This window comes from Tyto alba, unplaced genomic scaffold (assembly GCF_018691265.1).
Source record: "Tyto alba isolate M040663 unplaced genomic scaffold, T.alba_DEE_v4.0 Super-Scaffold_2, whole genome shotgun sequence".
In the NCBI taxonomy this organism is placed as follows: Eukaryota; Metazoa; Chordata; class Aves; order Strigiformes; family Tytonidae; genus Tyto; species Tyto alba.
In genome coordinates this window covers 34,765,271-34,778,080 of record NW_024881282.1, presented here as the reverse complement: position 1 = coordinate 34,778,080, position 12,810 = coordinate 34,765,271, and the positions used below count along the sequence as shown (strand labels likewise).

The window sequence follows — 12,810 nt, the reverse complement described above, 5'->3', positions numbered from 1 at the left end:
TTCCCGTTCAATATATGGCTTAAAAGGACACTCAACAAAAGCACTGTCAGGAAAATATCTATGGCCTAATATATGCAGATAGTCATCTGAATGCAAAAATTTACGTACCCGTGAACATAAAAATAGCTATGACATGTGATGTCAAGGACACCTTTCCATGTCCCTCAAGAAATAAAAAGCTTTATCAGCTTGCTTAGCAATCAGTAAGTAAACCATGAGACATTTTACCTCAAACAGGAAAAGTATACATTTTCCTTCCAGTGTTTCAGCTCCCATTTGTCCCATACTCCTAGTCACTCCCATTAGACATATAAAATCAGCTAATTAAAACAATCTCATGGTCTTAGTTCACATTTTGTTAGGATAGGGTCTTGCTCTTCACAAATAGACCACCAAACCCGCTATCACTAAGTGGTGTCTCTGGCTGGCACTATCTATAGAAGGTGACTTGGACTGAAAAAAACATGGGAGGTCAAACATCTCCAAGTCAGAGAGACAGTAGTTCTGGGCAGAAGCATGTTCCCAAGAACAGCCAAGCTTCCTCATCCACTATCCCCTGGCCTCACACTAAGCATGTTGCGGAGGAGGAAGGTGGTGAGCCACAAAAATCGAGATGAGCTGTATGTCAAAAACTTACATGTGGGAGGGACAGCAAGCATCGGCTATTGCACTCATATGCTTCCTTGTGTCTTCCAAGTTCATTTAAGGAGCGGGCTTTCCGGAAGAGTGCTCGGATGTTCTCCTTATCAAGACTTAAAGCCTTCTCACTGTCTTCCAGTGCCTTCTCATACAACCCCTGCATGGAAGAGACCACCTTGAGTCAGCTGAGGCACAGCAGACTAACCTCTCCTTCCGTGTGAATGTAGACGCCTTATCTCTCAGCAGAAAATAGGAATAAAGAAGGCAGTTGGAAATACACACATTACCTCATACATAGACCAGCGTACAACACATAAAACCTACCGTAATAGAACATTTTGTTAAGTCTTGTAAAACTCAAAGCACTTCAGAGTCAGTGAATGACAGAATTAAGGCTGCTTGAACAACCTTATCTTGTCTCCTCCTCTACCTTGGGCATGTTACATTTGACAGTCTTTAATTATGTGACTGCTTACTAATTTTTTTGTGGGACTCCACCTCATTATGAACAAGATGGACCTGCTCTGGGGTTGTCCCATAAAGGAAAGCTGTTAGATTCCTTAGGAAAGTGGAAGCACGCAGCCTTTTAGAGCCTGAGTATTTCAGAATCCTTTTCTATGTGTGTGCTGAAAGTTCTGCCAAGACCTAAAGCTTTCTCACTGTGTTCCAGTGCCTCACTTGAGGAGGCAGGAGCCTCCAGAGCAATATTCAAACAATATTCCAGAGAAATACTCAGTCAGTTCTGGAAGGCACTGGATTGTACTAACTCTTCACCAACATGGACCAGAACTGCACTGTCAATACCTTAGGCCTGGCACCCTCTCCTTCACACCCTTCCTCTGGTCTTGCAAGACACAGTGTGACAGTAGGGAGATATGAGAGTTTTCTGTGTGTCACCATCTCCTCCAGTGTTGGAACAGGGAGTGGACAAAACCAACTGAAAACCCTCTTGACTTCTCTACCAATTGCATGGCACTGCAACCATGATGTCCTCCCTGGCCCTTGGGGGGATGACTTGGGAAGGCACTCACCATGGCAAAGTAGCAGGCAGCTCGGTTGACATGCAGCTTGCACAGGAGTTCCGTCGGGATGGTCACCTCGTCAGAGGCTGCGTAATCTGCCACGTTTAGCCCTTCTACATACTGTACCAGCGAAAGCTTGAAATCCTTCTCTCGAAACAAATCATTGCCCTCTGCAAACAGGTTTCTCACCAGCTTCTGCAAAAAGGCCTGGGCAGCAGGGAGAGAGCAAATAGACTTAAGTGGATATTCAGAAACAGGAGAGATTTCCCAATTTCCCATTCCTTTCTGTATGTTTTAGCAAACTTCCTGCCCTCTAAGATTCTCCTGCCTCCCCACCCTCCTGTAAAACACCAGTCTCTTGACAGAAGAGAATAATCCAGTCAAATCTCCTTTCTTCTTGAACACTCAAGCGACTTCTCCTTTCCCTGAAAGTTGACACTGTCAGAACCTTACAACTTTAAGTTACAGACAGACTGTGACAGACCATCCCATGCTCTCCACTTTTGGTATGTTAACTAATGGCTGTGCAACAGAACAAATCTTGCTAACCAGAGGGTTCCCAACTTCAGAAAACAGACTCTTCATTACCTCATAATCTTCTTGGCTTAGGGGTAACGTGGACCTGAAAAAAAAGAAGATAAAATGCTCATGAAACAGGCATCTAAGCAAACAAGGGCTTCTGTCTGTTGAAGAAATCATCTTTCTGGTCCTGTGTTGATGATCTCAGTGATTTACTGAAGATTTTATCACTTCAAAGGCAGCTGGGACAAAGAGAACACAATTAGGAAACATAATGCTCAGTGATGGCCACAGCAGTGTCAAGAATTTGGTCAGGTCCCAAAGGGATTTGAGACTAGAGGAATATTATTCTCAGCTGTTTTCTGCACATACATGATCCTTTGTAACGTGCCTTCAGACAGCCACCTAAAAAAACCCATCTTTGAGAAAGTCCCAGGAGAGACTGTCATGGAGAATACAAGCGTATTTTAAGTGCATCTGGCTCTAATAAGAAGCACCAGACCAGCACTTCAAGACCTCCTCAAATCCTCTGTGAGACCAAAGACATACAGTGATAAATGCAATCACTTTCTTCATTAACTTAGTCGCATGCCTTTAGGCCTACACCACAAAAGGAAGGGAGAAAACAATGAAGGTTCCAGAGGCCATTTAGCTCCAGTCCTCTTGGCTGCCAGGCCCTGCCACAAAACTGGCAGTGCCTATGTGGATAACACCTCCCCCACAACAGCACTGAGACTCTGGAGAATGGTTCCGTTCTTCAAATTGGACCATCCAAGTCATCCAGGCTTGGTCTGCATGTATTTATTTTTTCTGTTCTGGAAGAATAGGTTCTAGAGAAATCCTTAGCAGCTTTCATAGTCCTCCTCACCTTTGAAAAGCAACACTATATACATGATCTTATTAGTCAGAGAATAAACTTTTTTTAGATTTCATCTAATCTAATCATCATCTGCTCCTTATAATTAACTACAGGAAATGCCATGGCTCTGTAAGAAACATTAACTCTGCTTACAAAATTGGAGTACCCATCTTCCACATCAAAACAAGCCAACAAATGACAGTGTCCCCGGTTCAGAGTTCAATATACACTCCACACGCATGAACAACACCCTGTATTTCTAAATTATTTCCTTTCCAGGAATCTTACATGTTTTACAAATGTTACCAAAATAAACCTCACAATTACTTATCTGAAACTGGGTTATTAGCCACATATAGTCTCAGAGTGGGGAAAAAATCACTGCCATGCCACAGGATATAAATATAAAACATGGAAGATTTGGCTTTTTTTCCTACGTAGATGCACAGATTACAGCCATAGTAACTGCAGGGCTCAAAGCAGACCTTAAAAAAACCCTAAACCAATCTGATTATCATCTTGCTACTTCCTTGCTCACCGTGGAACCTGGACCTGCGTCTGAGGCCTTTGTTAACTCAAACCTTGGAGCGAAAAAACACTATTTTACTTTATAAGGAAGTACTTGGACTTATAACCACCTCAAGCTCTAGAAGGCCACATGATATTCACAGAAGAGTGACCGAAGGCACCTACCAGGTTGGCAACTGTAAAAGAGCCCAGGTCAACTATTTCTCCTATAGGCACCATAGGGGGTACCTGGAAAGTCATTTACCTTGCTTTCCTCACCTACAAAATAGAGACACTATCTCCCTTTCTAAGAACAGTGGGATAACCTTGCTGAGAGAGCACTTTGAGATCTTCACACTGAAGATGAAGTAGAATGTCCAAGTACTATTAGCATTTTGTTGACTATAAAGATCATCCTGGAACTGCAGTGGAAGGCAAAACCCAAGGAAATTAAAATGTAGAATTTCAAGTTTAGAGAGCTGGCAGGACAAGAAGCACCCTAAAGAAGCACAGTGAAAATCCTCAGGGTCAATATCTCTTTCCCATGCAGCAGACCCAAAGAGGTGAATAGGAAGAACTCCGTTCCTGCAATTCTCGATACGAAGACAACCACCTCCAAAGCCACAACAAACAATGAGGTTGTCCACTTACTGGATGAACTGAAGTCCTTTCTCTATTTCTTGTTTTCTCTTCTGTCTCTCCATTATAGTTGCTGCAGAGGAAGAAGAGAAAGAAACAACACAAAATGAGTCATTTTAGGTCTTGCTGGCACAGTATTTTGTGTGCGCCTGAATTTACTACTAACAAAATGTTCCAGACCAGATGCCCAGAACACTAAAATCCATGAATTACCCACACTGCAGATACAGAACTGCAAGCAGCTCACTATCAAGTATCTGGTTTTTCTCACATGCCACTGTTAGGATACATGGGCAAAGAAGAATTACTTAAATTTCAGCTCGCTACTTAGGCTGCCAGTAAATAAAGCAACGGAAACCAACTGCTATCATGACTGCCTTCTAGGAAAGGAAAAAAAAAAACAGAACAAAACAACAAACCAAACAAAAATCAACATTTCCCCTGCACTGGCAGTCATTTTAAGAATCTGTGTTGGGACTCTCCCATGATAAGCAATTCTGACCACTGTTTATCTGGGCCAGACTTCAACTGGCTTACCGCACAGCATATAAAACAAGTAATCTATGTGAGGTGTATGGAGGCAAATCACAAAGAGATGAGAAGGAAGGAGATGTAACTGCTTGTTGTGGTCCACATAAAAGGGCAGCGATGAATCTAGGCAATGGGAATTTTGTGCTGAAAATCATCAGGTTCCTTTGAAGAGGGAACAGGGCCCCATCCTGAAGTGTTTTAAATTTGGGTGTGCAGTGCCTGAGGGAAGGCTCAAGGGTCTTATCCCCACTTAGTTGGGGACACAAATGAGCACAGTAACTTGTCTGGATTAGACCAAATCCAGTCTGGATCTATGCAAGCACAGACAAATAAGTAGTATGATGGAGCCATTTTGGAGTAATGTCCCTTTTCTCAACTAAAATGGGCTTGAATCACACTGTTAAGATACATGAGCTTCATTCCCCGAAGCTGGGAAGCAAATCTTGGAATGGCTACTCCCTGACCTCTCCCCAAGGTACACAGGTCTGCCACACAAGAGAAGAATAAAAAAGGGGACAAGAGATGGCACTTTGTAGCAAAAGAGAGTTGCTGGTGACAGCGAATTTCCCAACCTTGCCATCAACCAGCTGTGATCATGAACAGTGATCAGCATTTGAGGGATGGTACTGAGATGAGATGAGATGAGATGAGATGAGATGATGAGATGAGGATGAGATGAGATGGAGCTGAAGACACCATGTCCTCCCAGCCTGTGATCACCTCTGAAGAGATCATGAGAAAAACAAAAGCCATTTCTCTAACTGTACACTACAACATCTTGGAGAGCATTATTGCCCAGCTCCCTTTTACATCAAGACCATCCCTATCATTCTAAGATATTTTACAGTATCTATGGCACATTCAGTCTGAACAGGGTGAAGGGACCTTTAAGGTACATGAAAATTAATCCTGACAACTCAGCAAGCCCTTATTGATTGTGCGTTTTGCCATGCAAAATGTAGAAAAATTGATACCTGCCCTTTACCAAGAAGAAGAGTTGGGTAAAGGGGGAGAGACAGGAGCAAGAGAAACACCAGAAAGAAGTGGAAACAGAAGGAAGCAAGAGCTTGAAAGTGACACTGTGCAGTTTGTAAGTCATCAGACATTAAATACGAGAGCAATCTGGTCTGAGCAGCAGGTAGATTTTAAGCAGCTGCATTTGGAACTGGATGGGCAACACAGTAAGAAAGGGAAAGCCAAGAGACAAGGTGAGCAATGATCGGCATGTCTACAAAGGCTTTTAACAGAACCAATGGAGAACAAATGCTTTTAACAGGGGTGATAGAGAAGAGCTGGTAGACTTCAGTACACCACCAACAGAAGGCCTGGAATGATTTATAAATAGCTTGCATAATGAGCAATCAGGAAGAAAGAAGGATATTTAACAAGGAGACTGTGAGGTTAATATGATCACTAACACTACAGACACACAGGCTTGAGGGGTAGAAAAAGAGACAGAGGCAATTCATCTGATATTTCTCCTTGTATGAAATTCTGTAAAGACAGAATTACAAGAAAACAGACATGGTGAAGAGAAGCAGTAAGAACCATTTCCACATAGACAGCAGTGAAGGCCACGAAAGAGGACAGAGCAATCCCAGAGCAGTGCAGAACAGCAAGGGTCATCAGAGACAAGGGTGGGGAAAGAGCCACCACAGGAAATTAAAGAGATAAACTGGGGAGGGGAATGAGACACAACACACATGACAAAAGAGTCAAGTGGACTCTCACAAAGTCTCACAAGGGCTCATGGGGGAAAGCACAGGGAGGAAGGAGGAATTTCTAGCTGTTTGGTCCTCAAGTGCACTAACAGGCTTGAAATGCCCCAAACAGCTTCACCTTGGACCCACACCCACACACCCTCTGCCCATGGTCCAGGAGCTCCATTTCAGCTCAGGTCCAGGCATCCTGTCTTATCTGAGCTGTACTGTAGATGGACCTCTCCTCAATCCTATCTCTTGCACAAACCTTGGACCGACACCGAAGGCAGCTTGTCTCCAGTCCTGTCTCTGGCACCATCTCCTACTGCTGGATTTGCTGGGTGGACCCTGGACCCAATTCACCACCTCATCTTCTTTGGGACTGTTGATGGACCTCTGCTATCAGCATCTCGTTCTGTCTGTGCTGTTCAGATATGGTGGGACTGTACCCTAGTTAGGACACTGCTGGTGGCTGTCATCACCTTTGGCTCCTAGCTTGTCCTCCCTGAAGGAGCAGCCCTGCTCTTGCTTCTCCCTACCATGGCTCATGTGACAGAGAACAAAAGTCAAGGAAGTGAAGCAGCAGCCCATGGATCTGATGAAAAAGGAGATTATTGGCAACAGTGGGGAGAACAGTTGAACACTGACTGGTCATCACAAAGTCAGTGGCTGCACTCCAAAAATGCTGTGGCACACCTTCACAATTGTGTATATCCTCAAAACAGATTATCACCTTGAAAAGCTTCTGATAAGCACAGCCTACATCAACCTCTGCTTCTGAGCTCAGCTTTTAACACACTACTGCATGGACTGAAGAAGAGATCAGTACCTGTTCTCATGGCAGCCCGGGCCTCCCTGCTAAAACATCCTACACAGTAGGATGCTGGTGTGTTACAAGAACTGGTTACTGTTGCTTGCCCACACTGAAGGGCATTCAAACACTAATGACCAAAAGCTGGAGTGGAGTCAAAGGACTACACAGAAAGGCTCCAGAATGTCTCCTTCCTAGAGTTATCCAACTCCTCTCGCATTATACAGCTCCCCTTCTGTTTTTATTCTCCTCACCACCACTGCCACCATATCCATCATGCGTACCTCCATCCTTGCTTCATGTGGATGGCTGACAAACCAACTGCATCTCTGCAAGTCCCACAACAGCCAGCTACAGTCTTGATCCTTGTTACAAAACCCTTATTAAAAAAAAAAAAAAAAACCTCTGTGCCCTGCATACTGTTTACACTCTGTAGTCCTACCCCCATCTACCACAATGAACGTTCTCCAACGCAAGACCCTCCACTGCCTTCTTTAGACATAAACCTTCCAGACTGTTGCTCCCTGATACGGCCCCACATTCCTCTCTCCTTGCAAGTGGGTGACCAGCTTCCTCTGCTGAAGTTCCATCACGCCTTTAGGCTTATGTCATGACTTTGCACGTAAGACTCATCTTCTTATGGCAACACCTCAAAACACACGCCACATGCTGCTGCCCTAACAACTTCTTTCACATCTCTTGGGAACAACCACCTTTCCTTTTCAATCTGACTCCAGACCAGCACCCTCCTCCATGCATGGCAGACCTCTCCCCTCTCCATCCTGCCCCACCACTGACGAAGGCTACCATTCAGGCTCCTCCATTTGCTCCTCACACCTCCTCTCCTGCCACCTCCCAGGAAAACTCAGTCGCTTCTGTCTCCTTTTGTCATTCCAGCCTCTTCAGCGTATCTCATTCGACTGGACCAAGGTGCACACTTGTTATGCTGGCAAACCCAACACACAGCAAGCTACCCATACATGCAACACTTCAGTTCTCCTGCACACCATACCACGGCTGATGCATAATTAATTATAAGCACAGAGCCTGTTTAGTTTTTGTTTTCTTGGTCTTTTAAATATTTTTAGAAACACAGCGGAAAACATTTCATGAAGCAGTGTGCCTAAGAGTCCTTTTCCTCTCCCCCCACCAAATCTGTCTGTCCAGACTTGTCTGATCAAATCACCAGCAGAATTCGAATCCAGAGTATTTATATCCCTGCTACAAAGCTCTTATCCTTTCAGCCCAGAGATGTTTATCCCCTCTGGTCCAGCATCTAGAGAGGACTTTATTCACAGTTTGTCAATGAGTTACAAACTATTTGCCAGACAGAAATAAAAAGCTTCAGACAGGAAAAATGGTTTTCTTGCCTTCATAAGGAAGCATGAGCTAGTAAACAGGGTGACTCAGTCACAAACTGGGTAGATATACCCTACGTGACACTACAAGATGAACAGATAGACCTTAATTTACCTTATCAAGGCCCTGGGTGTTATTCCCAACCCTGCCAGAGCTGAATTTGGTCAAAGTTTTTCATACTATATTTCTGGGATGGCAATGAGTTCACACTTGACCGACTTCCAGGCTTTGACTGTAACATTTCAGCCAGAAATAAGTGCACCAAGACGTAAGTGGCAGGTTGTAGAACTGAGACAGGAGTTCAGCCCCAGGCTGTGTGCGCTCTCCTCCAGGCAAAAGGCTCCAGGATGCGCTAGTAAGCAGCATGGAGTCTTTCACTGGCTGTAGTTTGGCCACCTCAGTGGTGTAGCAGAACAGGTAACCAGACTCATGTCAAACAGAGGACAAGCAGCACAGCCCGCTAGAAATATGGGCTCCTGCTCACTCCCATGGCTTCTTCCTGCCATGCCCCACTCCCCGGGTTGGAATGCTTCTCACATCTGAGAGTTTTCAGAGTCCCCATCACCATTCTGTGCCCACCGACTCTGACAATCTCTCCCTTCCATGCACTCTGAGGTACCTCCCTGCCCACTCTCCCACACCCTGGCACCCCACGAGTCCCACAGCACCACCGGGGTGGCTGTCATCAGGGTGCTGCCAGCTTCACCCAGCAACACCTCCAGTGAATGCAGGGTGAGGTGGAGACAACCCCCTTACCCCCAGATGAAAATAAAAGCAGTGACCATAAGTTTCCCCGTGAGGGAGACAAAGGTGGTGGCCAAAGCCTCGAGAGACTGCCCCGGCCCCCCATCACCCCATTTTCTGCTCTCTCCAGCCTTGTGATCCACATGTAACACCCCATGTACCGCAGGCCACCCTTCCTCCTGCCCCCGGCCCACCGGGCCCTGCCCGAGGGGCACTGCAGCGCCGCCCGGGGCATGAGGAGGGGGCAGCGGGGCACCTGCTCTTGGTTTTGTGCCCGCTCAGCTCTCCCTCTCCGTTTTAGAAATTAAAACCGGGGGCTGGTCCCCCCACGGGTGGAGCGGAAGCCCCGGCTCGCCTTCTCCTCCCAACCCCCAGCACTAGGCCGCCGATCCCCGGCCTTGCCTAGCCGCCGCCGCGGACAAAAACGCCACGCCGGCCGGCCGAGGCGGAGAGGGGCCGGCGGCGCCAGCCGCGCACCCCCCGCGGCTCGGCCGGGCGCCGGCACCCCGCCATTCCCGCCACCCCGGCCCTGCTGGGAGGGGTCTCCCGCGGCAGGAGATATCCAGGCTTCCCCGCGAAAAGAAAAACAAACCAAAACATACTCTTCCTCCTTCCCCACCCCATATCCGCTTAAATAAAAATCGCACATCTCCAGGAGTCTGGCAGTCCGCTTTAAGATTGAAAAAAAAAAAAAAACAAAAAAAAAAAACAAAAAAACAACAAACCTCCCCTGCCAACCGGAAACTGTCTAAAGCGTTAAAGAATTAAAAAAAAAAAAAAAAAAATCCCACAACCTTTCTAATTGATAAACTTTACAAGCCCCTACGGAAGGCGCATCTGAAAAGCTATTCCACAAACGCTTCTCTGCTGCTTTATGGGGTTTATACCAAACAAGAGGGGGAAACTGCAGCCTAAATACAGACCTGAACACAGCTCTCAAACCTACAAACAGGCACAAACGCAATTAATACTAAGTTTTTCACATAAACCCAGGGGCTTTTCCCCTAGCTATCCACTTTCACACTACTACCACATTTTTTCCAGGGGGTGGGATTAGGACCTCTGACAATTATTTTTTTGCAAACCCCACATTTTTGGCGGAAGAGGGGGTTAGCTTCAAAATCTCGCCCATATTATCTTTTTTTTTTTTTTTTTTGCAATTTGCAATTACACAACGTTTCATCCATGCACTTACTATCTGAAACCTTTACTTTCTAATGAAGCAACATCCAGATTTTCTTGTTTCTCAAGTCCACCCCTTTCTACATGCACAAACACACACACATATACAGAATTGGTTTAAGACAAAAATAATCCCCCCAAAATAATAATAAAGGACTCACCTCTCCTTGGGTTTCCCCCCCACACTATGTATAAACTTTCCTTGATAAATGGTATTATATTACTAGAGATATTATTAATGTATTATTACTAGAAGTAATAATAATAGTAAGTGCTATTTAATTATAGAAGGCAGCATTCTGTTTCTGGATCGGCTGCCCCTGCAGCTCCCTCCATGTGCCTCCTGATCTCTTTACTTTCATTTCCAGGTCTCGCTCGCTCGCTGCACCAGCAAGAGAAAATGCCTCCCTGCATATCCTCTGGGCCCTAGAGGCTACCGCTTTCCATTACAAAAATTCACAGATCTTTCCCTTGTGGTTGGTTTTGAAATTCTTTAAGGTGAATTAGGCTTTAAAAAAAAAAAAAAAAAAGATATATATATATATATAATGAAAGCACTTAAGCAGTTGAGGGTCGGTTCTTATTTTAATGCAACATTTTCCTTCTTCCTGGTTTCTTTGGTGATATATAAAATATAACCCAAAAGAAAGCAAAGCTGTCTCTGCAGAGTGATTACATGCATGTGAAGCGCAGCAATTAACTGAATTATCAGATACCCCCCACCCCCCACCCCCCCCCTGCCATGGGATTATCACATACGTGAAGGAGTGACCCTTTTGCCAACCCATATATGTTTGCTGGAAGGGGGCCAGAGCCATTGCTTATGGCAGAGCAATTATCTATACCAGCCAGACCTTACTTAATCTACCCTGCGCTACTGAAGGGATTCCCTGTAAATAAAGTCTTCTGAAAACATAAATATTTGGGTGTAAAGGAACACTTAGTGTCTGTATATACATAACATATTATTGTTATATTACTATATACAATTGGGTATTCTAGAATATATGTGCATTATTTATAATTTATATGCACATGCATATATATTTATATATCTATACATGAGTCTAGGCTCTTTTTTTGGAACCAGATTTCTGGCTTGTTTTCATCCCAAATCCCTCAATATTTCCAGAAAGTTGACTGAATCTCCACAGCTGCCCATGCCAGCAGAGCCCCAGGAACAGAGCTGCTGGTGGGAAGCAGGGCCCAGCAGCACACGTTAATTCTGTTGGGGGAAATGGTTGTGAAGACAGAGCTACACAGATACACAGACCACCTTAGACGGGGGGTTCATTCATCCCTGCCCAGCTGCACCACCATTAACTTCAAATAACCCTCTGAATGAGTTTTATGCTCGGCTCCCAATCCAGCCTCCCTGGTAGGATAGATTTTCCTCTCCTGAAAGGATTTTGTCTACCGTGAGATCATAATTTCCAGACTGACACTGGTTTAAATTGTCACCTCTTTTCCCATGTAATCAGTGACATGTTTACTTCTCAGTGTCTCACTTCTCTATTTACAGTGACCCAAAAAAGCGTCACTTTCTGCTTTGCAGCTAAGCAACTCTGACAAGATTCAGAGGCAGGTAGAAGGTATCATCTGAAGAGTACTAAACGTGTTTAATATTTAAAACATGTTGATCAGAAAAGGAAAGACTTTATTATATTGAGTAGGATTGGCTTCTGGCAGCTCTGTCAACACAATAAACTGATAATTTATGAAATATAGACTGTGAATTGTATAATGTACAATATGACACTGGAGAACACTGTCTTACACTCTTCACAATATTTTATCACAATGCACTTTTTTTAGATATTCTTTATGATCCAAAGATTGCTGTTATTCATAGATAAGACAAAGTTTATTTTTATTATCTCTTCAGCAGATTTGTTACCTCTTATTTTTAGGCAATGACACCATGACAATGAGTAGAGTCTAACCAAGCTGGGCCGCTGCTGTAGAAGCTGCTGTGCAAAATGTACATTAAATGACAATCCCTGTCGAGGGGTGGCTTTGGGCAGAAGAAGGGTGGAGCAGGCCTGGTGGGGGAAAGTAAACACAGGGAGACCTGACATGCCAGATCATACTGGGAGGGCAGAGTCACGGAGACATTAAGTATCAAATGAGTCACTGAGCCCAGGATGCCTCCAACCCTGCAGCACCTCTGAAAGGCAAGACATCACAGCTGGATGAAAAGGTCTTAGGAAGAGCTGAGGAGAAAGATGAACAAACCCAAAATCTACACACAATAAAGAGTTAAACTGGAATAAGCACTATTTTTTAATTCAAGAGCAT

The 12,810-nt window shown here is 44.7% G+C and overlaps 1 protein-coding gene across 8 annotated transcripts in view; it reads right to left on the bottom strand.

Moving 5' to 3' along the window:
* ZC3H7B (zinc finger CCCH-type containing 7B) overlaps positions 1-11,010 on the bottom strand; it is a 50,393-nt gene extending 39,383 nt beyond the window's left edge. For 6 of the 8 annotated variants that reach the window (XM_032996763.2, XM_032996765.2, XM_032996764.2 and 3 more), the window contains exons 1-4: positions 4,198-4,258; positions 2,250-2,283; positions 1,671-1,868; positions 638-796 (exon numbers count right to left, since the gene is read on the bottom strand). In XM_032996763.2, the coding sequence (XP_032852654.2) occupies positions 638-796; positions 1,671-1,868; positions 2,250-2,283; positions 4,198-4,250 (444 nt within the window). In that variant the 5' untranslated portion in view covers positions 4,251-4,258. Of the gene's footprint in view, positions 1-637; positions 797-1,670; positions 1,869-2,249; positions 2,284-4,197; positions 4,259-10,673 lie in introns of those variants that run through there. The other 2 variants (XM_032996761.2, XM_032996762.2) reach the window with 1 other exon arrangement.
* Positions 11,011-12,810: the final 1,800 nt, after the last annotated feature.